Source organism: Coloeus monedula, assembly GCF_965178545.1.
Source record: "Coloeus monedula genome assembly, chromosome: 1".
Taxonomy (NCBI): Eukaryota; Metazoa; Chordata; class Aves; order Passeriformes; family Corvidae; genus Coloeus; species Coloeus monedula.
In genome coordinates this window covers 61,716,295-61,743,837 of record NC_138781.1, presented here as the reverse complement: position 1 = coordinate 61,743,837, position 27,543 = coordinate 61,716,295, and the positions used below count along the sequence as shown (strand labels likewise).

General features: G+C 43.0%; 1 protein-coding gene across 1 annotated transcript in view; it reads right to left on the bottom strand.

The window, feature by feature from the left end:
• Positions 1-27,543, bottom strand: part of ITGA9 (integrin subunit alpha 9) — a gene marked incomplete at both ends in the record, with an annotated part of 234,473 nt that overhangs the window by 6,042 nt on the left and 200,888 nt on the right. Inside the window, one exon of the mRNA XM_082281815.1 lies at positions 23,472-23,591. Within this exon, the coding sequence (XP_082137941.1) occupies positions 23,472-23,591 (120 nt within the window). The remainder of the gene's footprint in view (positions 1-23,471; positions 23,592-27,543) is intronic.

Sequence of the window (27,543 nt, the reverse complement as noted above, 5' to 3'; positions counted from 1 at the left end):
GCTTTTGGACAGGTAACTGGGGGGCCTGTGTGTCCCAGCAGGGCCAGGCCAGGCCCTGCTCTGCCTGGGCCAGGCCGAGAGACAGTTATCCTGGAGCTGTGCGGCCCTGTTCCACCCACAGCCCTGGCTCCATGCAGGCAGCCCTGCGGCACAGCTCGGCCAGCCCCCCCCACAGTGCAGCCGAAAATTCATCTGAGGCCACTGCATCTGGGGCCACCGCCTGGCAAAGATCGTGTGACCAACAGCGATAAGTAAATACCAGCTGCAAGGCCTACGTGAGATTAACCCTTTTAGTGTTGTAAGTTCCCTCCAGAACAGATGAAGCCTGCAGACATCAATCCTCTCCCGAGTCAGAGGAAGACGGATGGTGGAGGCAAGTGAAGAAAACACCATAAAGACACCAAAGTCAGTGAAGAAGGAAGAGCTGAAACCCTGAGAGAGGAGAAAGAGGAGATGCTTCAAGCCTAGAAGCTGACATTCTGTTGTAAAGCTATGGTGATGGACTGTGATACATCAGAGTACCCGTTGTAATTTCATGAAAGCATGGGGGGGTGAAGCGTTCAAACTGCAATTGTGAGCAAAAGTACCTGTGCTGAAATAAGCAAATGTTGAAGTAGCTGTAATTTGATGAGAAGCTTGAACAGAAAGAGATGAAAGTGAGGACAACCCTTGCTCTCAGGGGAGGAGGAGACCTCTGTTCCTGGAGATGAAGATGCTCCCAGAGATAAGTGAAGAGAACCTTTGTTTCTGAACAGCTCATCCTTAAAATGGTACCCCAGTAGCTCAAGATTGGACCCTAGAAAACAGTTGTGGGGAAAGCTGTAAGTCGAGGGAAGGGACCTTCACCTCAGAGCAGAGAACCAACCCGGGCGGCTGTCTCGCTGTGACACTGAAGCCATGAGAGAACTTCTTGTGGAGATGTCTCCATAGCATGAGCAAGAGAGACTCCTCTCCCTAAGTGAACTGAAAAAGATTAGTATAGAAGTGGTAACCTGACTGAAAATCTCAAGGGTTGTCTTTTTACGTTGTCAGTGGGAGAAGGGAGAAAGGTGGGGAGATGTGGTGATGCGATACCTTTATTGTATTTTTATATAAGTTTTCTGTACCCCAATGGTTCATCCCTACCTTCCCCACTCCTATTCCCAGTTGGTTTGCCCCAGACCCAAGCCGCTCCCCGGGTGCTCCCTACATGGTTGTTGTCCTCCCCTTGTTCTAGCTCTTTCCCTATCAATCACCCAAACCTCTCCTGTTGTTCCCAAAGGTTCAGTGTCCATCACCTGAAACCTCCCAGTTTACCCTTATATGATCCTCGTCAATCCCCTGAGACCCTACCCCTCTAGATACCTCCCCCTTTGGAAATCCCCTAAACCTGGATGCTCCATTGGGGCATGTGATCCCTTTCCCTCCTCCCCTTGAGGCTATTGGCCCAAGGAAATGTCTATCCTCGTCCATATCCCTCCCTTAGAGATTTCTATTGGTCCCCAGTTAAACCACCCCCATTGTAACACCTCCCTTTATAAGAGGTTCCCTGGAGTTGCTCGAGGCTTGTCTCCTGGGAGTTGCTTCCCATAAACTTGGATTATACCGTGTGGGAAGCCTCCTTGCTACTTTTTATCCTCTCCCTCCGCCGAACTGCTGATAGGCACTGTGCCTGGAGCTTCAGGTCCCCTGGGCAGAGCTGAACTCCTGAGGAGCAGCTTTAAAGCCAAGAGCCTCCAGCTGCTCCCCACTCCTGTCGCACACCGCAGGGGCTAGCCTGGGCAGTGGTCAGTGGCGGTCATTGCGACAGGGAAAGTGTTCTGAAGGTTTAGTCTGACTTTTTTTCTTTTAGGTCTGTTAATAAACTTCTTAATATTCTTTAAAGTTTTGTGCCTGCTTTGCTTTTCTCCTAACTCTTATCTCACAGAAGGAAAATAAGTAAGTAATGGATATTTTGAACCAAACCACTACACTTAATCGGTGTTTCCGCCCAGTTTCGAACTGAACCTGCTACATGGTGCCATCTTCAATATTGCTAACACATTTTTCTCTATTCTTTTAGCATCAGAGTGCAGGCCACAGTTTGCCTTCACCTGGAGGGGTGTCCAGTACACCTGGAGTGGATTGCCTCAGCAGGGGAAAGAGCTCCCCTATTTGCCATGGACTCACCCAGACTCAATTGGAAAAGGGTGAGGCTCCAGAATAGTTGCTATACATTGATAACATCATTGTGGAGGAAGTTTTTGAGAAAGGGGAGGAGATAATCCAAATCCTCCTCATGGCCAGTTCTGTCATAAAGCAAAGTAAGATCAAGGCACTTGCCCAGGAAATTCAGTTTTTAGGAGTAAAATGGCACGATGGATATCATCAGATTCCAATGGGTAAGTGGACGGCATCCTACATGGCGAGTCACAAAAGTTATTGACGGACAAACTGGATCAAGTCAGATTGCAGAGCTGAAAGCTGTCCAGCTGGGTTTAGGTATCACTGAATGAGAGAAATGGCCAGTGTTCTACCTGTACCCTGACTCATGGATGGTAGCAAATGCTCTGTGGGGCTGGTTAGACTGATGGAAAAAGACCAATTGCCAGCACAGAGATAAACTCACCTGGGCTGCTGAATTCTGGCAAGACATCACTACCCAGATAGAGAAGTTGGCTGTATAAGTATGTCATGTAGACATACATGTATGCCTTGTCATACCCAAGAGTCAGGCTATTGAAGAACACTACAACAACAGACTGGTGGATTACCCTGCCAAGATTAAAGTGCTTTAGGTAGATCTGGACTGGCAACGTAAGGGTGATTTTCTTCTGGGTCAGTGGGCCCACGACAACTCAGGTCATCAGTGAAGAGATTCAATATACAGATGGGCTTGTGATCAAGGGATGGACTTAACCGTGAACACAATCTCCCAGGTTATCCATAACTGAAACATGCTGCAGGCCAAGCAGGTAAAGCCCCTGTGGTATGAGGGGAGTGGTTGAAATATAAATATGAGGCAGTCTGGCAAATTGATCGCATCACACTCCTGCAAACCCACCAAGTCAAGCGCTACATTCTTACAATGGTGGAAGCAACCACTGGATGACTGGAGATGTGCCCTGTGCCTCACACCACTTCCTAGACTGTAGAGGGATTCCTTGTGGAATATAGGATACCCCAGGAGAGCTTGGGCATCCCAGGGCTGTTGCAGAAGTACCCCTGACGGGGCCTCAGGCTGAAAATAGGCTTGCAAGGCACCTGCTAGCCGGCAGCCTTGAACAGCCTTGGGAAAAGGTATACACTGGTCAGCTCCCCCGCTGCTTAGAGGCTTTCTCATGGAAAAGGGGCGTGAACTTTGGAAAAAGTATAACTTGGTGTAACCGGACAATAAAAGGGGAGCACGACGCTCAAATCGGATCGGTGTTCGTGTCGTGACTCTGGCTGGATTCCCCTGCACCCGGGACCCCCCCCTTGCCAAACTAGACCACCATCTTGGGCCTTGAAAAGGAAGCCTTGTGGCAATATGACACCCCAGAAAGAATTGAGTAGGACAGTGGGACTCATTTAAAAAATAGTCTCACAGACACCTGGGCCAGAGAGCATGGTGTGGAAAGGGTGTATCATATTCTCTCTCATGCACCAGCCTCTGGGAAAATTATATGATAACAATGGACTGTTCAAGAACCATATTCAAAGCAATGGGTAGTTGAACCTTCAAACATTGGGATCTACGTTTAGCAGAGGCCACCTAGTTAGTTAACACTAGAGGCTCTACTAATTGAGCTGGCCCTGCTCTGTCAAAGCCTCCACATACCAGAGAAGAGAATAAAGTCCCCACAGTGCGTATGAGGAACATGTGTTAGGGAAGACAGTTTGGATTAGTCCTACCTCTAAGGCAAAGGCAGCTCCATCTGTGGGATTGCTTTTGCTAAAGGACCTGAGTGCACTTGGTGGGTAATGCAGAGGGACAGGGAAACATGATGCGTACTTCAAGGGGATTTGATTTTTGGGTAAGAACAGTCTGTAATGTTGAATTGTATAATATTGGTTGCTGAATGACACTGCCACTGTATGCCATAACCAACCATGGACAAGAACTATGGACTGTTCCAGATACACCAGCTGTGAGCTCCTGATGCAGCTTGCAGCCACCCAACAGCACACCAGCCCTCCTGCCCTGGAAGATACCTTGGATGGATAGAACCCACAGTCATGGACTAAATGAACTCAACAGACATCTTGGAGGGATGGCCATTGACTACAGAAATGATACCAGTGCTTGTATATACATACATATATACACACATACATACACACACACACACACACACACACACACACACACATATATATATATATTTATGTATGTAGTTGGAAGGTGTAGGATCTGGGCAAGACATACATGGTATAGAAGAAGAGGTGGATAATGTCCTGGTTCCAGCCAGTACAGGCTTAATTTTTATAGTAGCCAGAGCAGGCATGGCTAGAACCATAGATTATTCTATGCCACCTCAAGTCATTGCTGGGGGCAAAGGGAAGAGAGTCTCTTCAGGGGAGAAGGGTTTCCTTCCAGTTGAGTATGTGTGGCAGAGGGATTGCTGGGGTTTGTTGGTTCCATGCTGGAGGGAATGGTCGGGGTATCATGGCTGTGGTTGGGCCAGGTTGGGCTCACTGAACTTTTTGCATGTGAATCACTCTCTCTCTTTTGTACACTTTTTTTATTAGTATTGTTGCTGTTACTGTTTGTTTTCTTACCTCATTGCTGTTTCCAGTAAATTGTTATTTCAGTCTGTGATCTTTACCCTTTGTGCTTCCACTCCTCTCCAGCCCACCACAGGGGAGCAGGTAGGAGCAGGGAGGAGAAAAAGGCTCATAATTTTAGTGGGAGCACTAAATTAGAGAATACCATTCCTAAACCACAACGCCTGCAACTACTTTATAAATGCATGGTAGGTAGACATACATATAAATGCCCATGATCTCAATGTTACAAAGATCCCATTACCTGGATGCCCCCCTGATTAACTGGAATTAGACCTGAAAAGTCATTTGTTCAGTCATTCTTGTGAACAGACTGTGAACAGAGTATCTTTCCCATGTACCATACGCAAAGCTTTATCTGTTGCAACATACATGCAAATGCATGGATAACAGTGGTTCTGTTCTGAAAAATCAACTCATGGAAGTGATTCTCTTGAATTTTGGAGGGCCACTTCTCCCTTGCTTCCTAGCCTCTTTCAGAACATGGTATGAAAGGATCCAGGAAGAGAGAATTGGAGAGGAGTTTTTCTAGTTCCCAATTCTTCAAACTTACTCTAGAAGTCAGATCAAATTCTTTATTTAGCAGAAAAATATCATTACTAGTAATTTTTGTACTTGGACCCACAAGCTATACCAGTGCAAAGGATTTATTTTGAGAAGACATCCTCAAGATTGCACCATCATAAAATCCCAGTGAAAGTTCAACAGTGATGCCAACAGAATTCAGCTCAGTGGAGACTGCAAGCGAATAGCAGAAGTTTCTCTAGATTTTCAGTCTAAAATTGTCATGGGTTAGCAAGCATAGTCCCGGAAGTGATGTTCTTGCAAAGGTGTGCTTACAGCTTCCTCTATGACCTGACAGAACCTATCAGATGGCCAGTTTGAATATGGACAATTCTTTAAGCCACTTAAAGTTGTGACGCCTCTGTGATACACACTTAAGAATAGAAAACCCCCCCCACAGCTCTCTGTCTTGTTTCCGGTGCTGGGACAGGTGGCTGCGGGCCCCGTGCGGGGGCCAGCGGGCCTGGCCCAGGCCCTGCTCGGGCTGGGCCGGGCTGGGCCACAGCCATCCTGGAGCCGATGGGCCCTGTTCCACCTGTGGAACGCCCCCACAGCCCTGCAGACGGCCAGCTCCCTCTTCTCCACTGCTGCCAAGATTCAGCTAAAGCTGCACCACTGTCCGGCACAGATCATGTGACCCACAGCGATAAGCGAAATTCCAGCTGCAAGGCCTAGGTGAGATTAACCCTTTTAGTGCTATGAAGAGCTGAAAACCTGAGGGAAAAGAAAGAGATGCTTAAAGCTGAATTTCTGTTGTAAAGCTATGATATATCAGAGTACCTGTTGTAATTTCATGAAGGCATGGGGGGTGGAGCGTTCACCTTGTGAGCAAAAGCACCTGCGCTGAGATAGGCAGATGCTGACGCAGCTGTAATTTCATGAGAAGTTTGGACAGGGAGAGATGGAAGCGATGAGGACTTCGGCTCCAAATGAGAAAACCTCAGTTCCTAGAGATGCTCCCAGAGATAGTCCTAAAGATGAAGATGAGGAAGACCCTTTGCTCCCTGGAAAGGAGAAGGGCCTCTGTTCTTAGAGATTAAATGCTCCCAGAGATGGGTAAAGAGAACTTTTGTTTCTGAATGGCTCAACCTTAAAATTGTACCCCAAAAAACTTCAAGAGTGGACCCTCGAAAGCAGTTGTGGGAAAAGCTGCAAGTTGGGGGAAGGGACTCACATGTGATCAGAGAGACTCCTCTTCCTAAATGGACTGAGCAAAGATATTTGGAAGTGGGCGGCTGTCTCGTTGTGATAATGTTTTCATAGCATGGGCAAGAGAGACTCCTCTTCCTAAATGGACTTAGCAAAGTTATTATGGAAGTGGTAAACAGACTGAACATCTCAAGGGTTGTCTTTTTACATTGTCACTATTCTTTAGTGACATATATTTAGTGTAATAAAATCCCTACCATCACCAGAAAGAGATTTTTTTGTAATCGCCATGAAGAAATCACAACATAGTTATTGTCTCACATAAGACCACACAACCCACATCTCCATCTCCTTACAATTAACTCATTTCATTCAAGAAGGACAGCAGTGTTCACCATATGGGGAGGGCTGGAGAGAAGAAGTGAATTTAACATACAGTGATGGGTAATAAGGAGGCAGACAATTGGACCAAAGCAGGAGATTTGATACAACATAGGGTTCAATTTGTACAGGCTCTTTTATCACTGGGGCTGAAGTGACACCAGGTCCTTTTTCCATGGTTAATGCAAAGCCATTAAGAGAACTGAGAAAACCCAGTGAGGAGAGCACTGCTGGGATTCAGTCCTGAACTTCAAGCCAGGAAGAGGAGAGATCCTAATCTTTAAAAGGAGTATTGCCATGATCTAATTTGTAGAATGGGTGTTTACAGTAGGCCAGTGGTTGTTAACACTTGTTTCACGGGCAATGAGTCTCTAATATTGTTAATTTCTCCCCGCTTTTGCTTTCCATATGTACAGACATACATTTGTGTGCACACATACAGGAGTATGTATAGAGCAAAGAAATACTCAGCTCCAGAACCATGACCCCATCAGGCAGTCTATGAGTTCACACATCCCCATCCAAGCAAAGCTCTGATCAGTAAACTTCTGCCTGTGGAAGACATTCATAAGAAGAGCCACAGAAGAGTGCATTTACAGGAGGCAAAGAGAGATCACTATGGGAAGCTGATGGGTTATAAAGGAAAAGGAGGCATCATCCACTAAAGACAATGCACGAAATGAGAAAAGGATAGATGGGCTAGAATAACTAAATTAAAGGATGTGTGTAAAACCCATGGATGGTTTCAGGTTTTGAATCTAAGCCACCTACTTATAGCAGCTCTAATACTTCTTGAAGCACCTCCAGAAAGGACTGGTTATTGTTTGTTGCTTCAAAACCTGAAACCATCCATAGGTTTTTACACACATTTTTAAATTTAGTTATTCTAGCCCATGTACTCTTTTGTAGCATAACCTTACTGCCATCTACAGTATATACTGAGCAGAAAGCATGTTTCTGACAATATTGAACAATACAGCTGTGTTATTCTGAGATGGGAAATTACACCTGTTATTGTGAAGTTATTTCTTGCCATAAAAGACAGCTCTGCCAAGTCCTGTACTCAGACATGGGTATTTAAAGACTTCAGTATACACAACTCCCTTTAACTGCCATGCCAGATTTAAATCCCTTCAATCCCAGAAAAAGCATATCTAACAACACTCACATAGAATAGCATTCTTCAAGCACCCACAAAAACGGAAAACTTCAGTCAAAAATTATTTCAAACTGTTGAATTATCATCAGAGTAAATTATCTTTTTTTTTTTCCTCTGCTACTTTCTGCATATCCAAAGGCTGAATTACTAGATCTTGTATTTTCCTAAACTCCAAAAGTATAAGCTCTTACCCAACACATCCTGAAGTATGGGCCTCTGGCTATCTTTCTAGGGTGTGAATTATAAATATGTTTGAAGAGTGATAAGATTACAAAATAAAATTTAATTTGCAGTTGGGGAAAAACAAAGCTGATCAGAGGGCAAGCAATATCTCTGCTTTTGTTTTACTCACTGTTAGGTAAATTTCTAAAGTTTTATCATGCCCAACAAGGTTTATTCTCCCAATCAAATAAAAAGAGAAATAGCTTAAATGTGGATTGTAGAAGAATGGTTATGTTTTGCATTTTTAAAGTCTTTTTCCCATTAATATAAGTAGTTAAGAAACAAGAAAAAATTAACAGTCACATACTGTTGTAAAAACAACATTATGTCTTAATTACAATAGTGTTTCAAGACTATAACTGAGTTAGGAATAGAGGTTTGTGAAGAACAATATTCAAACAAAATTCAAAACTGTATCAGAGAGTTTTGCCACTTCTTAGTTTTCAATTAAGTTTCTCTAGTGCATAGTGGGTGTTAAACTGCAAACAAGAAATATTGATTTTTAACAATATTACTCTATTGACAAGGTTACTGACCACAGTGCAAGCCAATAAGTAAAAAGAAAAGAGAGCAAAGTAAGTACTGACAAAGGGGTAAGAAATAAAATGTAAGAACCACTGAAGAAATCTCCTATTGAATTAGGCTTTGACAACATACTTTGGATTCAGTGCCTTAGTCACAAGCTATCTTTTCTCTGGTATACAATTTCTTTATCTACTATAAGCACTGTTCAGTCATACCTGATGAACAGTCTGTATTTATGTAATGAATCTTTTACTGCCACATTGCTAATCTGGGTGGATGTCCCAAGCCATTCACAACTAACTTACGCATCTCACCTTTTTTGGGTGCGTGCTACTTGAGCACTTCTCCCTTCACATAAACAGTACCACACCTAGAAAAATACATGGGTTAAAGCAGGGCCAGGAACCTCACCCCCTTAAGATGCCACCAGTCAGCAGAGGAACAACACGCCCAATATCTGAGAAGCAGTGCTGTTGAGACTGGAAGTGTGGAGTATTTCCCCATGCAGAGATCAATCACTATTAAGTGTATCTCATTTTACTACCACCAAGAAGGCAGGTAAAAACACTTTGCACTTGGGTTTGCATGGCCCTGTGATGCCATGATGATTTTTTGCCTTTTCTTTTATACCCATTATACCTTTTTACAACTTCTGTATTCTTAGTGCTTTTTGCCTACATTCTTAGACTTGTTTGTCAGCTAAGACTAAATATTTTAGAAGCTTCGTAGGTAGAGGATAGTGTGCCCCAGACACCAAGGTCCTCTCCAGAACACATTTTGTAAACTAAGATAGAACCATCCAGGAGGTTCCTTCGGGGGGGGGGGGGGGGGGCTCATTCAAGCCTCTCATTGAAGAATTTTTGATAGATATGGTAATTAGTAAGACCTATAATGTTATACCAGATATTTTGGGGGTGTGCATTGTGGTGTGCGTTTCGGTGCATTCGACCTGGACGTAGTGCACCTAAGGGTCCTTAAAATAAATACCAAGGTAAAATCTCTCTTTCCCTTCTAACCATGTTTAACTCTTGATTTTAAGACCAAGAAAAGGCATCACTGGATAATTCTGGCAAGCCATCAGTTTCAGGAGGATGCAGTGTGTCCTTTATCCCAATTAAGGGATGCTTGCCACAGTACATAGGGGTCACGAACAGATATTTGTATCAGCTTTTCCACCAAGAACTGTCAAACTCTGAATCCTGGGTCACCATGTGAGGAAAAGGCATGTTTGGAGAGGAGCCATGTGTCTTGTCTATAGTTAAAGGAGAAAATGTGCATTTAGGAGGAAGGATGATAGTGTGACTAAAGTAAGCTCATGAGGACTCAGGAGGTCTGGCTTTGTTCAGTCTTTCACTGATTTTTTGAGGGGCAAATCCCTTAACTTTCTTGTAATGTAGGTCTTCATTTACTCAATGAAACAAGTACAAGAAAATAAATACATGTGATTCAAACATTGCCATTCTACAAGTGGCTGTACCCACATATATAATATACACTTTCTACATATACACAATGTCATATATACTTATACAGCTGGGGAACTGAGGCAAAGATAAGTTCAGCAGCTTGCTTAAAGGTAAGTTCTCCGCTACAAACATTTTGTTTAGCTACTATGGAAGAATTTGATACCTACCATCTGTATCTGATCCCGAAGTATTGCAACTGATAGACATTGCTATGGCACAAAAGAATTAGCAATGTACACAAAATAGCACTTAACTGTTAACTTACTTTAATCTAATCTGGCTAAGTTTTCTTGAGATATTACTGCTGGTATGTTGGGAGAAGATCTGTAGTCCTTCATAGATTTTAGAAGTAAATTTTTTTCATACTAAAATGTGCATAGTTTTTAAACACACATTTTATTAGGCAGTTACTTTGTAATTTTGAATAATAAGATAAAATTTTTTTCTGATAAGAGCATTCATAAATTCATAAACGGATAATTAAATAAACTATTATTTTAACCAAATGCTCTATACCTATCTGAAAGGCCAAATATCAAAAAACAGTCACTAAGGCTAGGTATCTCGAAGTAGATGCACAATTCAGACTAGCAGCATGCATGGAAAAGATGCATTTAGGTATGCGAAACAGTTAACTGCACATAGAGAGGGACACCAGTACAGACAACCTAATTTAATACATTAGTTTTTTTAATACAACATGCCTTGCCATTGTCACTGATGCTAGAGTGTCACCCACTCATTAACAGTTTGTTCCTCTAACCAATTCTTGTGCAACTTTTCTCCCAGGAGCTGTTAAGTTGGCTTCAATGGAGCTACTTAGTAATCTGGTGAGTAGAGTTGTTAGTTCTGTTATTTACCCTTGGAATATCTTTATCATGTAGGTACCGTATCTTTATCATGTAGGTGCATCAGACAAGACTCATTCATCTAGGCTGTGATTCATTTGTGCATACATAATAACTTTTGTTAAGGTCTTACTATTTACAGTTGTATTGGGTTGACCCTGAGTTGATGGACAGTCTTTGAGACCAATGACGCTTCTCACAATTTACATATTTAAACCGCACAGAAAGGCGTGACTGGCCCTTTTTGTCAGAGCTCGCCTGCTGGAAGGTGGGTGGGGGGCTCCAAGCCTCCCGGCCCCGCCGGGCCGGGCCGGGCTGGGCCGGGGCCACTGCCCCTTCCCCCCTTTCCCAATGCTGCGTCACGGACCCTGGGTCGCTGGGGGGGGACTGTCCCAGAGCTGCAGGCAGCTAAAACCAGCCATGGACTGCTCACAGCTAAACCCATCCAGCGCGGCTTCTGGGGACCGGCAGGTCCCTCTCCTCTCCATGCGGAGCCGGCGGAGTCAGCGGGAGCCGGCAGAGCCTCCTGTCTGCAGCCAGCACACTTCGTGCTGAACTGAAGAGGACACCACGCAGCCAGCAGCACAGAGGGAGTGAGGCTTTCTCCACCATAAAGCCTGAACAAGAACACCCTTCAGCATGGCGGCGTCAGAGTCAGAGAGAAAGAGAAGTGAGTCACGTGGGACGGAGCTGGAAATGGCAACGGGAGAAAAGAGGGCGGTGCCGGGATTCTGGCGCGCAGCTTAAAAGAAACCTTCTTGCATGCCGTGGTAAGAAACTGTAATACCACAAACTGTTTGTCTCTTTAATCCATTTGAAGAACATGGGGGGATGGAGTATCTTCGTGTGCCTGTGAAGATTGTGAAGAATGCCGATGCCAGGCTATATAGTAGTAAGAGGCTGCTAGAGACTTGTGGCGAAGAAAAGCCTTCGTGTGCAGGCCAAAAGAACTTATCCTTAAAAAGATGAATAACCCCATGTGATGGCCCATGTTTTGCAGTGTGAAGGAACTGTGAGATTTTTCATGGGAGAGATGTTCTACACACAGCAGATTGTTTCCGGGCGGGTCTGCTGTTGGTGGCAGTTTGGGAACCACGTGCAACTGAAGGAAAAACCCTTTTTTCCTTAAGCATAAGAGAGAGACTTTTCAAGAACTGGAACACTGACTAACATCCCATGTTCTGTTATCCTTGTGTGAGCTGGGTAAAAGGAGAGAAGTGCTGGAAGGGGGGCAGAGGGGGGATTTGCTTTAATTTTTTTTTGTTATTTTCTCTTTACTTTTAATTCTATTAGTAATAAAACTCTTTCATTGTACTGCAACTGTTTAAGGTTTGTGCCTGCTTTGCTTTTCTCCTAATTCTTATCTCACAGAAGGAAAATAAGTAAGTAATGAATATTTTGAACCAAAACCACTACATTTAATTGGTGTTTCTGCCCGGTTTCGAACTCAACCTGCTACAATATCAGTGCTTCAAAAATGAAGAGAATTCCAATGACTGGACTTACAAAGATCTTTCAGTGCTGAGTTAGGGTAATCTGAGTTTAATGAAAGCACAAACTTCTTGCATCTCACAGGATAGTAACTATGTACAGTATCTTGCAAGACAGATGTTACAAGTATACTTACAAGTGTAATTAAAAAGAGAATTGGCCAACATTTAAACTTACAAACACTTCCAAATAGTTTTAAAATTTTTACCTATTGCAAAATTTTACTATATAGTTTATTTTTTAAGAAGTCGTAGAATGAACACAGCCATCAACAAAAGTTCATCTCTGATTATCACTCTCAAAACTGAGAAGGAACACAATGTCTACTGTAGATACGTCTAGATAAAACTGTCTTCTAAAATCTCAACAGGGAATAGGACAGTAACTAAGGATATCATTGCTGTAAACACAATTAATTTAAAACATATCTCAATCCATATGTTCCATTTCCTCTCCAAAGAAAAGAAAGAAACACTAGTGGAATATTTTTTGCTTTGTTTGAAAACCAGAGACTAAAGACCATTTCCTGGTTTCAATAAAAAGCAACTTTACAATCATACTTTGATATACTTGATCTGTCAAAAATATTTGAATGAAAGTTGTACCATTGTGTACTAGTTTGAAAACAAACCAGTGGGAGGCACCAAGTCAGAATAACTATTTAATAGGGAAATTTTAAAAAAAGGCAGAAAACACTGGTTCAAACTGACAGAGTCAGGATACAACCTGACACCCTGTTAGTCAGGGTGGCAGTAGCAGTCCAATAAAATGGTGGCTGCAGTCCTCCTAAAGTGGTGGATGTGGTTCTGTTGAAGCAATGATCCTGTAGAAGGGTCTGCTCTTCCTTGGAAGGTCCAGTGGTGGCTATGTAGCTCCTGTCCTCTGGAAATCCAGTGGAAAAGGGTTTCTGTGGTGTTTGGAATTTCAGATTATATCCAGGATGGAATGCTTGGTTCCTCCCTCTGAGTGAAGCATCTCACAATGGGATGATTAGTCATGAGGCAAGGCATTGATGGGCTCATTAACAGAAGATAGTCCAGAGGGAGAAGGCAAGGAAACACTGCCCCACCTGGTTTCAACAGCTCATGAGGATGGTAATAGAATACACTGCAACCCAGAACACATTGTCTTGGGGTGACTTTATCATGCTGTATCCCCTATCGCCTGCTCTATGCCAGACATGAATCCTGTGCCTTTCCGTGTCTTAAAGCTGGGTCCAAGAGAAAGGGAAGAAAATAGAGCCGAGCAGTTTTGTGTTCAAGGACACAGATATACACTCCCCTGCGTTCTTGCGGTGGAGCGGAGGAAAGCACCTTCCTGCTTTTAGCCAGCTTTTGGCTCTCTTTTCTCAGGGGAGAGACGGAGAGTTAAACTCCTTTGCTTTTTAGCTAGCTTCTTGTTCATTATCTAAAGCAAGGAGTTTCCTGGGACTTTGGCTTCTTCTTCTTTTCTTCTGGACTGTTCAGCAAGAACAGTCACCAGGAGGCCGTACACCATGGCCTGGAGGGGCCCACGCTGAACCCCAGCTCCAGAGAGGAGAGAGCCACACCCACAAGGACTTTGAATCTACCCAGGTTTCTTCTCCACAGCAAGAGGTTTTATTATTTAACATCATTCTTTTTTCCATGCCTGCATGGACTTTGTTTGTTAAATAAATAGGTTTTTTTCACTTTCGTCCGAGAAATTTCTTTCTGAACCTGGTGGGGGAGGGGCTGTTGAAATCTGCCTTTTAACAGAGGGACGTTCATTTCGGTTGTTTTTCCTCCAAATTTGTCTCAAACCAAGACAACCATGTTCGCAATTATCAGAATAAGTCACTTTCATGGGTTGGCCAAACCAGAAGGAAATGGCTATGGCTGATATAAGTTATAATACAGGATTTCCCACTGTGACACCAAGCCTAAAGATAGAATTCAGACTAGGCAAATTACATTTGCTCTGTTATTGGCATTTGGGTCTGAGTGTACTACCAATAAGTACACGTTGTGTTCTGGTAGTGGGAAACCTTGGTACTTATTTGCAATTTTTCAGTCTACACATGCATTCTTCTTCTGGTTTAGACTTCTGAAAATGATGGCTATCTTTCCTCTTTTCTGAAAGACATTCTGAATCACAGCCCTACCTCTCTCTTGCCAGTGGATTACATTTGTTTGCATGGTGCCAGGATAAGAGCAACACAGCTGCAATGGCTGTGATGTTCTCAAAGTACTCTGGCATGCACAGCTCTCATTTGGAGGACACTGAGACTACAGAGAACACTCAGTCACAACATTATTGTTGCACATTTACATAGCTCATTTTATCAAGAAAGATAACAAAGGCATTTTACAAGTACTGGACACATACCACAACTGAAATGTTGCCAATCTTTCTCTTGAGGGTAGTGAACAAATATTACATGGCAGCCAGCAAGCTCACTGGTGAAGGCAGTATTTTGGCTACAATAGCAGCATTAACCATTTAATTGTGTAAGAACAAATAAAAGATGACCAAACTCAATCTTCCTGCAGCATCCAGTCAGAATTCAAAAAGCACAGCAAATCATCAGAGTAATGTACTGTAGAAAACCCAAAGTTTGAGTCACTGTGGCAAGAATACAAACCCTTTTGGTCTCAGGAAGCCAAGGGTCTACAAACATTTTGTGGTGCTTGCTTTGGTTCAGGAAAAGGAAACGATAAAAGAAGTTTTGATTGTCCCTTAAGAAAATAAGCACATTTCAGGTGATCTCTCAACTTCTGCCTGGTGAAAACTTCATTATTTCTATAGACAGCCAACCACATTCCCATTCATTGTCCCATTTCCTCCTGAGGGTTTCGTAGATATTATGCAAAATTAAGATCTATCCATGTTTGGGAGATAATATGGGTTTGGTCTTGAATCACAGAAGTTAATTATCACCTGACTGCACTTTTAATACTTGTAACAGGATAATATTGAAAAAAACTTATTCTAGGTCTACTGAACCTAGAGTCTATATCAAAAAAGTAGTACCCTGAGAAGCCTACACGTGAGATAGCAAGTTACAACTTACTTAAAGCAACTAGATAAATGGGTAGCAAAAGCAATAAAATTGAAAAGTTTATCAGAAAAACTGTAGAGAATGCAATGCTTCGAGGACTCCAGAAAGAGGAATTTCAGAGAACCCAAATAAAGTCACAGTTTTTATGAACGGACAGGACAGGTATGGGCAATTAGGTTCCTATACATAGGGATCATATTTTTGTGAATGAGACAACCTGAAAAATTAGAGGTAAAAGTGGGGCAGGAACTTGGAAGGAAGTTTGAAAAGATATTGTTGACATGGTTTTAAATTAAGGAGAGAGGATGATGAAGAAAAAACCAAAAGAAATTAGAAGAAATATAGACTTTGTAAGTTCCGAGGCAACTGGCGCATCCATCTACATCTCTGTGGGGAAGACCTTTGTGAGCTGTTCTCTTGGGTTACAATGCAAAATGTAACTAAAAGTACATATTCTACTACCATCTACATAAGTTGTTAAAATGGGTGGAGCAGTGTTCTTTATCTTCTCCATGACTCAGCCGTGGTAACTCCCTCTGGGGAAGCAGCAGCTACCCTGGGAGGGGGGCATCTCCACTAATGGGCCATCAATGTCTCCCAGCATCACTCACAGAATTACACTATCCCATTGTGAGATGCCCCACCCTGGGGAGGAACTGAACATGCCTGCCTGTATATAATCTGAGGCTTGGAATACCACGAGAGGACCGCCACTGGATTCCCAGAGGGCAGGAGCTCTCGATAACCACCACTGGAATTCCAGAGAAGGACCAGACCTTTTCTACAGGAAAACCGCTTTGACAAGACCACATCAATCACTCCAGCAGGACTGCTATCACTGTTTAATTGGACTGCTACCACCACCCTGACCAACAGGGTATCAGCTCGTATTCTGACTCTGTAAGTTTAAGCCAGTGTTTCTGTATTACTGCCTTTATTGTAATTTTCCTATTAAATTGTAGTTCTGACTTGGAATCTCTCACAAAATATTTGTGTAGAGTCAACTCCTCCACTGGTTTGCTTTCAAACTAGCGCAGTTGTGAAATACACCCTTCCCATCAGTAGTGCCTAGTAAGTACTCTCACAGCAAGTTGAGCTGACTGCCTTGTTTATCTGAACAACAATTATGATTCTTAATTTTTGGCTTCAGCATAGTACATAATGGTTTAATCTTGGAATTATATGTACAGAAAGGAAGAAGCATGTGAACTCTGAATAGACAAAACTACTTTCACCAAAGATATGAAATGCCACTCAGTTTTAATAGGTTTCTCTGTCCTCACCTCTAAAACAATGTTCGAAGTTATATAGCTATTACAACCAGCTGGGGGACTTTTTAAAAATTGAAATGTACTCTTACTGGACAGATGATATTTATGAATAGAGTAGGGGGGAGAGAGAGACAGAGTTTGAGACAGGAAATGGATATGGATATGTACACATATATAAGTGTATACTTTGGTCACAACAACCCCATGCACAAGATGGGGACAGAGTGACTGGAAAGCTGCCCAGCGGGAAAGGACCTGGGGGTTCTGGTCAACAGATGGCTGAACATGAGCCAGCAGTGTGCCCATGTGGCCAATAAGGCCAATGGCATCCTGGCCTGTATGAGCAATAGTGTGGCCAGCAGGATCAGGGCAGTGACCCTGTACTCAACACTGGTGAGGCTGCACCTCAAGTACTGTGTCCAGTTTTGAGCCATTCACTTCAAGACATTGAGATGCTGACACAAGTCATGAGAACGGATAATTAAACTGATGAAGGGTCTATGGAATTGTTGAGGTTTTAGTTTAGTCCTAGTTTTTTTCCTGTTAATTTTTTCCCATATGCATGTTGCTAGGGGACAAATGGCTGTACTTCAGAAAGACAAAAGAGCTGCCCATTGGGGGTGGGGTGGGCCTGGGTACTCCTTTGTTTCACCTGGGTGTGGGGTCAGTTCGCTCTCGGCGTTCAGAGAGAGAAGCTGCAGAGAAAGGAGCTGCTGGTTCTTTTTTCAGCCGTTTTTCTTTCCGCTGGAAACAACGCCAGGATCCCAAAGCCGCTTTCCCTGCCCTGCCGGAGGCCAGGCTGTGGCTGCCCTGCCCTGCTGCTGCTTCGAGCCTTCGCTGTGCTGTAGCCGTGCTCACCCTGCCTGCCCGACCTCCGGGGGGGTTCCTGATTTGGATACATCTCGTCTGGCCTCTGGGATTTGTGCTCATCCCTGCTGCTCCAGCCTGCCGCTCCAGCCTGCTGTTCCCAAAGTCCGGCTGAACACCGGGGCCAGCTGCCCAGGGGTTTGTGAAGCCTTTGTTCCATCTCTTCCCGGGATCCCAAGCCACCATTGCCGCGTGCTCCCCGAGCTCGCTCCGGAGCGCCCCCTGCAGCCGCGGGGGAACCATCGCACCTGCCCTGCTCACCGGGAGCCGCCAGCGCCCCTGCCGGCTGCGAGCGGAACTGCACCCGAGGGGAAAGGGCCCGACAGCCGAGAAGGCTGGGACTGGGTTTGTGATTGTTTGCTGTTACTGTCATAGTTATTGTTGTTTGTTTGACTGGTTATATATATAATAGTAAATAACTGTTATTCCTATTTTCCCACATCTTTTCCTAAAAGTCCTTGATTTCAAAATTATAATAACTCAGAGGGAAAGGGGTTACATCTGCCACTTCAAGGGAGGCTTCTGCCTTCCTTAGCAGACACCTGTCTTTCAAAACCAAGACAGGAATAAATAATAAAATGAGTAGCTGATGGAGCTAAGGTTGTTCAGCCTGGAAAAAAGAAGGGTCGGGGAGACCTCACTGATCTCTACTACTACCCAAAAGTAGGCTGTAGCAGATGGGAGTCAGCTACTTCTCTCAGGCAGCTAGTAACAGGATGAGAGGAAAAGGCCTCAAGCTGTGCCAGGGGAGGTTTTGGTTGGATACTGAAACAGTGGTTAAGCACTGGAATGGGCTGCTCAGGGAAGTGGTAGAGTCACTATCTCTGGTAGTGTTGAAGAAACAACTGGATGTGGCACTTGGTGCCATTGGTCTAGTTGACAAGGTAGTGATTGGTCAAAGGTTGGACTCAATGATCTTGGAGGTCTTCTTCAACCTTGATTCTATGATTATGTATATATATGCATGTGTGTGTGTGTGCATGTATGTATAACAGCCACACTACTCCCCTACACTGAAACCCAAAGAGGTTTTGTGCCGTATTTCCCTACACACCTCGGAAGGAAAGTGTGGTGTTGTTTTGTTTATGTGGTATTTTTTAAAATCAGTTTTATTTCATTGCAGAGCTACTACTCCAAAACCTGGCCACCAGGAAAGGGGGTTGGTATGATGACTGCTCAGGAAACAGTAGTTACACACTGCCACCTGAGCTGTAAATGAAAGGGAGAGAAAATGGTTTGGGGCTTGTAACACAGTATACACAACAACCACTGGCAAAGATTAGGTGCAGAGTTTACGAATATTTTTTTCTTTCACTGGAACATGATGAGCTGTATGTTTTGGCCCATTTAAAAATACTTAATGTTTGAGGCCCTAGGTAAGAGAAAGCGTCTCCTTTCAAAAAGGGGAAAGCTTTTTTGGTTTTGTACATAGATGAATTTCAAGTTAGCTTTAGCCTTGGTTAGCTTCAGATATCTTCTGAATGCTGAAACAATATGTGAGGCAATGGCAACTACTCCGTGTAGGGGAATACAAGTGTTCTTTCAAAGACACTTGTGCAGTCACAAGTTATTTCTCCTAAAAACTAAAAAAAAAAGTCTTCAAACTCTCATTTTAAGACAAAAGGCAAAACTATACTGTGTAGCTAACACTGAAGAGCAGGTACCTACCCTCTGGCTAGTCAAAAAACAACGTATGTGGGTATTACTCTCCTTGCCCTCCTCTCTACAATCCTCTCAAAAACCCACAAAGAAGAGGTTCTTATTACATAAGGGACACCTAGAGATAAATTCTTTGACCCAGGAATCCAGAAAGCTATGCTAGACAAGTCAGAGCTTGGATACCACAGGGACAGGCTCAGCTCAGAGAGATGCTTAATGTCAAGATAAATAAATTTTGATAAAAGTCCATTTCCTGTGTTAAATATACCACAGAGAAAGAAAATAATGTTGCTGCAATGAATGTAAATGAATATAAAATCTTTGTTTTGAAAATCACTTCCACAACTGGCTCCATGGATCACTCAGCTCCCCAAATGTCCAGCCTGGTGCTCACTTACACATTCCCTCTTTGATAACTTTTTTTCTGTGCACTTAATCTAAAATGATATGGATTAAATAATTCATTTCACAACTCAAGCCAGTTCAAAGTAGAAATTTCAATCCAAAACATTGTAAAGCACTACTATCATTAATAGAATATTTATTGTGTTAGAATATATCATGCTTCAGTTTTGCATTTGCAGGGTGTATACCTGGTCTACATGTGCATAAATACACTATGCCTGAAGGAGACTTTGTCCTCACATATTGCTGCTGCAGTCCTGACACCTGAGGGAAGTGTGTTTAGGACAGCACTCACCAAAATAAACTGGCCATCACTGCCTTTCCCTCCTGAATTTTTGCCAGCGCTTGTGAAACTACAGGCCTGTCTAGCATGTGGGTAGCTGGCCTGAAGAAAAGCAACCTCCTCTTCTGCTCCATTTTCCACAAGCATCTGGAGGCCACCAAAGGGGTATATGCCAATCTCCACATAAAAAAGCAAAATGTATGCTGTGGGCAACAGCATGAGAGCTCCTCCTGCTCTTCCTGCTCCTCCTGCACATAGGCAACCACAGGTGAGGCATGAGTGTGGAGAGTGAGCTATGCTGCAGAGAATTTGGCAAGTATGAGAGGATGTCCCCACAGATGCCTACACAAAGTTACGCAGAGTAGATGAACAAGATACAAAAAGCCACAAGTTGGGTTGTCCAACAAAATAGGCAAAAATGGGGGAATCCTTGCCAGTGTGCCTTATGCATGGTATCTTGTGGAAGGCAGGGAAAAGCTGCTCACCCCCTCTGAATCTGTATGCACTTAAACCAGAGGATGCACAATGTCTACATTAAATATGAAAATAAACGGAGAAGCAAAGCCACTTAAAAACTGATCAAGCTCAAAGCTAAAAAGCTTTTTATGTGTGTATAAACATGGCTGTGATCTTGCACATGAATAAATAAGCTTTTATTTGAAGTGAAACAACCAAACATTTAACATCACTTCCATTGACATGAACCCCCTAAACTGTGCAATTTTAGATCTACAAATAATTAATAAAGTAATTACCATACTCTTCTTAGTACGATGCACAGTAAACTTATTCTGATTCAAAATAGAATTTTGTGCTGGAATGTCCCTGAAGTCTCACTCCTGCTAATGCTATTAATTCTAGCAGTGTGTAATGTGAAATACTTACATGTATTCTAGTATTCTTCTACAACTTTAAGGAACTGTTTACTCCATTTGCAAAACATCAGCATGTTTGAGGATTTGTCCATTGTGTTGCGCCACTTGTGGTGTAGTCGTGCACACAGCAAGAGTGTACTTTCCACATTGGGCTGAGACACAGACGTGGCCAGCACACTCTGCACTAAGGCCAGTGCTCAGTTCTGTTACAATGAATTTGCTCCAGCTCCTACTCTTTTCTGTGTAAACAGCTGCCTTCCAGCACCACAGTTTAGCTCAAATTAATTTCTTAATAAACATATGATTTATTTTATAATCTAGTCCTAAAATTCGGGTAAATTCTTGTTCTCATTGGCCGTTCTAAAATATCCAAATCTCCATCTAATTAAAATCTGTTCTTTCATTCCACATTTAAAAACTAAATTCTAATATAATGTTGGGATTTTTTTTTTTTACTTCTTCACACACAAAATTTAGGAATGACTGTAGGATGTACTTGGCCAATTTTGTCTAAAAAATATTTACAATCAGACAAGATTCCTCTGTAGGACTGCAACTTTCCCATATCAGTTTTATCTCAACTTTAATACTGCCATAATTTTAATAAATACAGTAACTAGGGAGTGCAAAGTATAAGTTATATATATTTGTGCTTCAAACTAAGATAAATTAAAATACTGGCTGATAGCAGCTGCACAGTTTTAATCACTTTTCTCTAAAACAAAACCTTAAATTACTGGATACTTTATTAATCATGCAAATCTGTGGATAAAGTACTGGAACTCATCTGGCAAAGCCTGACTGTCATCTCTGACTCTGGGCAAGGCCTCTCAACTTCCTTTGCCTCAGCACATATGCATGCAAAAACAGCTATGTAACCCCAGTTATAGCTATTTGTTCCTGTTAGTTGGAATTTCTCTCAAAGCTTTCATGCAACAAAATGGCAGTTGCTTCACATGTACTAAATGATCCCTATAAAATTTAAAAGAGCTCAAAGTATCGAGATTAACCCAGGAAGCAAAGGACTGTATTAACTCCAGTGGAGACCAAGAACTGAACTTGTGCAAGTTTTACCTGAAGACTCACAGGGTGATATTTCTCTTGTCTTGCATATTTTCAAACAGTTCATCTTATGCCTTTTTATGATATGAAATGAGCAATATGAAATCAGTCATATAGGTATCAGCAGCACTAACTCCTTTATCAAAACTGTGTGTCATTGAGACATAAACCCTGGGCCTCTTCCAATCTCACATTTTTCCATTCTCATGGTTATTCTTCAGTCTTAATTGCACAGATTTTTTTTTTTTATTTTTTTTTTTTACTATTTCTGACACAGAAAGCAGAAGTATTTCCCAAATGCCAGAGAAACAGAAGTTATGAGATATTCTAGACTGTGGTCAGACATTGTTTTCCAAATGAAGCTGCCCAGTCAGTGCTTAAAAATCTTCAAAACTGATTATAAAAATACTTTAAATCTATAACCCATATAAAATTTATATATTATATGATGTACTGTATAATCTATAAACCAACTACACACACATCTATATAATTTAAAATAAGAATTGCATGGCTAGTTTTAGATTTCTAAATCCATTTTATAGCTTCACAACCTGCAGCAATATGTCGTTTTGCAGCACATTGGGGCTGTGACCTCCAGTCTCAGAACAGCCAGCTAGGAGAGCCTGCAGCACACATGCTACTAAACAGTGCAAGTCAGGTTGCTGGATGTCTGCCATGGGAAGCAAAATAATGCTGGACTTGTTCCCATTCTGCGTTTGAGATTTAGTTCTCTCAAAGACAGTCCCTGACCTTGACTGTGGTCTTTTAAGTTTATGGATTGGTAACAGGGAAATGAAAAACGAAAACACTTGAAGTTCCTTACCCTTCATATTTACCACACCAGATGGCTGCTGGCAAGTGTTAGCATCAGCCCAGTTTTACCCCATAACAGTCCCTGGGTAAAAGAATTGTGCCTTATCAGAGACAGTGTGAAGGCTGTCTTTTAACAGGTCGAGATGCTTCTTGCTCTGGTAAGGCATTTTACTGATCGGGAACTCTTTGTCTGAGGGATCTGAAGAATTTATTGCTGGATACTCCTCTCCCAAGGGCATCTACCTCTTGGAAAGCAGCTACCAAGTAGTTTTTGCTAGACATGCACCCAATCTCTTTGCTGGTCAAGCAAGCTGGCCTGATTTTCAGGAAATTCTGCTGAAATCAGTGAACCTCAGTCATCATAAGAACATAGAAATGCAAAGTATCTAAGTGTAATATAACAGTAGATTTCTAAGAGAGACCTTCCATTGTCCTGAAATGGTTATCAGAGGTTTCAACTTCTAATAACCAGGCTCTAAAAACCCCCACTTTTTCACTTCTTCTCTACATCATGAGTCTCTCACAAAAGCTTGTATATGAAATTGGTTTTGCTGACTAATGACTTCTGTAATGGAATAGACAATTATTCAGTTCCTAAAGAAAATGGATGTTAAATACGAGGATAAATTTAAGCTTTTTTCCCCTGGGATTAGCTTTGGCATTATGTTGCATCTGTTACCTTACCTTCCATAAGAGCACAGCCAGCAATAGGAAGATGAGAATTCCCACCAACAAACTGATGGCAATGATCCATCCGACAACATACCCACGAGGCTCCAGATTGTGCAAAGCCTCAAAGACCACCTACAAAGCAATTAGAAAAAGATTTTTTTATAATTGGAAGTTGTATTGTCTTCTCTTGTACTTATCTTATTAAACACATGGTATGGTGGCCTCACTGATCATACTTCATCTGTCAAATAGGGAATGCCGCCTTAACTTAGTGCTTTCCATCAATTTTTCCCAAAGAATTTAAAGCTTTCAAGGGAGTTTTGAGTAGTCATGTGTTGGATCCAAAGAATTATCAGCCTCCTCTCCAGCATAACACTTACCCTGCCAACCCCCAACACTGAGCTTGTTCAGGTACTGGGCCATCAAATGTGCACAAAGTTTTACATGAAAAACTCCATCCCTTAGATTGGCTGGCGTGACATCTTGCATGGCTTGTCTTTCTCATCATCTTCTGGCCCTGCTAAACCCCCTGATGCTTCACATGAAACATTCATGATGAACTTGTGCTGAGGGTTAGGTTTTCTCAAATGAATTTCTTCCCATTTGTTGTCAGGAAAATGCTGGGGGTGGCTTTTTAGGTAAATAGACAGTGATTAAGGAACAAAAGAAGTAGCCAAGCACCCTGATATGCCGTTGAAATTGTTTTGGGGAGGGGAACAGGGGTTTGGAGTTTCTTAGCTGGGTGGGAGTAGCCTTTTCCTCCTGGGGTTTTTTTCACCTAGGACCTCTCCTGCACAGCGGTTTCAACACTGCCATGGAGCTCTGCCTGCCACCTGCTTGTAAGTCCGTTGCTTGCAAGAGAGAAAGAGAGTCCTGGCTGCTCCATTGACTGAGACTTCGCCAGCTGCCAGCACCGAGAGAGACCAGCACAGTCGACGTGGGTGCCTGGGGGAGTTGTTCCTTCCCTCCCCTCCTCAGAGCCACTGCTTGGCGAGCCACCTGAAGCTGAAGCTGCCCCCGCCGGACCTCTTCTCTATACGATAGTGTGACCTTGTGATAAAGCCCTGCCTTCCTTCCCAGCATGTACCGGCTGCAATTAGTGGTACTAAAGATGGATCACCATTTGCATAAGTGCCTGGGGGATCCTTCTTCCCTCTCCCTCCTCTGAGCTGCCATCACCACCAGGGAGGTCCTGCTCTTGCATCTGAGCGCCCCCTGAAGCTGCAGGGGAGGTACTGCACCTTCTCTGCCTCAACGTGAGCCAACAGCGCCCCCTGCTGATGTGATCGTAACTACACCGAAGGGGAAATGGCTTAACAGGTGGCAAAAGTCTGTTATTGGGGAGTTTTTTATCGTCGTTGTTGTTGTTTGTTCTGTCTTGTTACATACATATATTCTAGTAAAGAACTGTTATTCCTTTTCCCATATTCTTGCCTGGAAGCCCTGTAATTTTTGAAGTCACAATAATTTGGAGGGAGGGGTCATCTTTCCATTCCAGGAATGTTTCCACCTTCCTTGGCAGATATTTGTCTTTCAAACTAAGACAGCTTGTTAACTATTTTTTCCCCCAAAAAAACTGGACAACTCATACATCCCTATTAAATACAAATCGTCCCCGCTGTGCTTTACGAGACACATTGTGTGAAAGAGGCAAGGACACATGCAGTCATGGGTTCTTCGGGAAATGCTGGGAGCTGTTCTCTCTTTTTCTACAGCATGTATGACAGGGAAATACAAACAACATTGTCTCAAGAAGACAATGGGAGCAAATTATATTATTAATACATTCTATGTGAATTTTCAGTCTCTTTTTTCAGTCAAAACTAGTTCCTCAGCGGAAAACTCAAAAACAGCTCTCCTTAGTGAGGGCTATTTCTATGTTAAATATTGCAATTTAATATCCAGCCAATGCAGAGAAGTAGCAGGCTTTTTTTTTAAAGGTAATGCTTTTGCTTTATCTGGCTTTGTTTTGTAAGACAAGGTAGCTGGTTTTCCTCCCTCCTTCACAAACCACTTTCACCATCTTTGCTTAAAAATGCCAAAACCATTTTGTAGATATGAATTGTTAAATCAGTTTTTTAAAGAAATTAACTGCTGAAAGTAGGTGAAAATCCACAAGTTAAAGTCACATAGAATTTTGCAATTCCAAGATAAAAGGCCAATGAAAACCCCATAAAATACATTCACTTACTGCTAACCCTGTTCAAACAGCTTAATTTATGAGACAACAAATGCAATGCAATACCATGCAACTTCTATGAATCTTGAAGGTGGGCATTCAAGAAAAGGCTGCAAAAGGAAGGAGACGGCAGCACTGGTACAGGGGCCAGACATGTCTTAGGTTCTCCAACTGTGCAGATTTCCAAGCCTCAGAGAAAACCATGGGGATCCTGAGTGAGTGCAGGCAACAGCTCTTCTTTGAGTGGGAGATGGGACAAGGATAGCCTATCAAACATTTCTCTGTTTCCATAAGCACATGTAGCCTTAGCAAACAGCCACTAAAATTACAGGCACAGATGAGAGAAAGGGGGTCACTATATTTTGTCGCAGTGTTCCAATAAAGGAGTACTTAGACATCCTTCATCTCAGTTTCACAGGTTAATTTAACACTGATTAAGATCACAGATTTTCTGGAGGAAGAATTTGAATATAGCCCATTTATACGCACTGCTTTTCTCTATCGATGAGATGTTATCAGGCATTTCACAGAATCACAGAATGGGTAAGGTTGAAAGGGATCACAGTGGGTCATCTGGTCCAACCTCCCTGCTCAAGCAGGGTCATTCTAGAGCACATTACACGGAATTGCATCCAGATAGTTCTGGAATATCTCCAGTGAGGGAGACTCCACAAACTCTGGTCAATCAGTTCCATTGCTTGGTCACCTGCACAGTACTGATACTCAGTTGGAATTTCTTGTGCATCAGTCTCTTCCTGTTTTCTCTTGCCCTATTGCTTGGCAGCACCGAGAAGAGCCTGGTTCCATCCTCTTGACATCAGATATTTGTATACATTGATGAGGGCTCCCCTCACTCATCTCTTCTTGAGACTGAACAGGCCCAACTCTCTTGGCCTTTCCTCATAAGAAAGATGTTCCGTTCTCTTAATCACCTCTGTTGCCCTCCACTGGACCTGCTTCAGGAGCTCCACATCACTCTTGTCCTGAAGAGCCCAGAACTGGACACAGCACTCCAGATGTGGCCTCACCAGTGCTGAGTAGAGTGTCAGGACCAACCTCTCTCCACCTGCTGGCAATGCTTTTCTTAATGTACCTGAGGATACCATTGGCCACCTTGACCACAAGGGCACACTGCTGGCTCAGCGACAGTTTGCTGTCCACCAGGACCCCACAGGTCCTTCCCTGCAGAGCTGCTTTCCAGCAGTTTGACCCCCAGCCTGTACTGGTACAGGGGGTTATTATTCCCCAGGCACAGGATGCTGCATTTGCCTTTGTTGAACTTCAGACCCTTCTTTTCTACCCATCTCTCCAAACACCTGAGGTCTTTTTGAAGGGCTTCACAGCCCTCTGAGGTATCAGCCACTGCTCCCAGCTTTGTGTCATCAGTGAACTTGCTGCCTCTTCCCCCAAGTCACCGATGAACAAGTTTACTGGACCCAGTACTTAACCTTAGTGGACACCACTAGTGACAGGCCTCTGATTAGATGTTGTGCCACTATAACACTCTGGTATCTGTTGTTCAACCAGTTCTCAATCCACCTTACTGGCCATTAATCCAGTCCACGCTTCCTGACTTTGCCTATGAGGCTATTGTGAGAGGCAGTGTCAAAAGCCTTGTTGAAGTTGAGGTAGGCAATACACTGCTCTCCCCTCATCCATCCAGGTAGTTGTCTCATCATGGAAGGCCATCAGGTTGGTCAGGCATTATTTGCCTTTAGTGAATCCATGCTGACTACTTCTGATCCCCTTCTTGTCATCCATGTGGATAGAGATGGCCTCCAGAATGAGGTACTCCATCATCTTTCCAGGGATTGACGTGAAGCTGACTGGCTGATAGTTCCCTCGGTCCTCCCTGCTCTTTTTCAGGACCAGGGTGATAGTTCTCAGGCACCTCTCCTGATCACC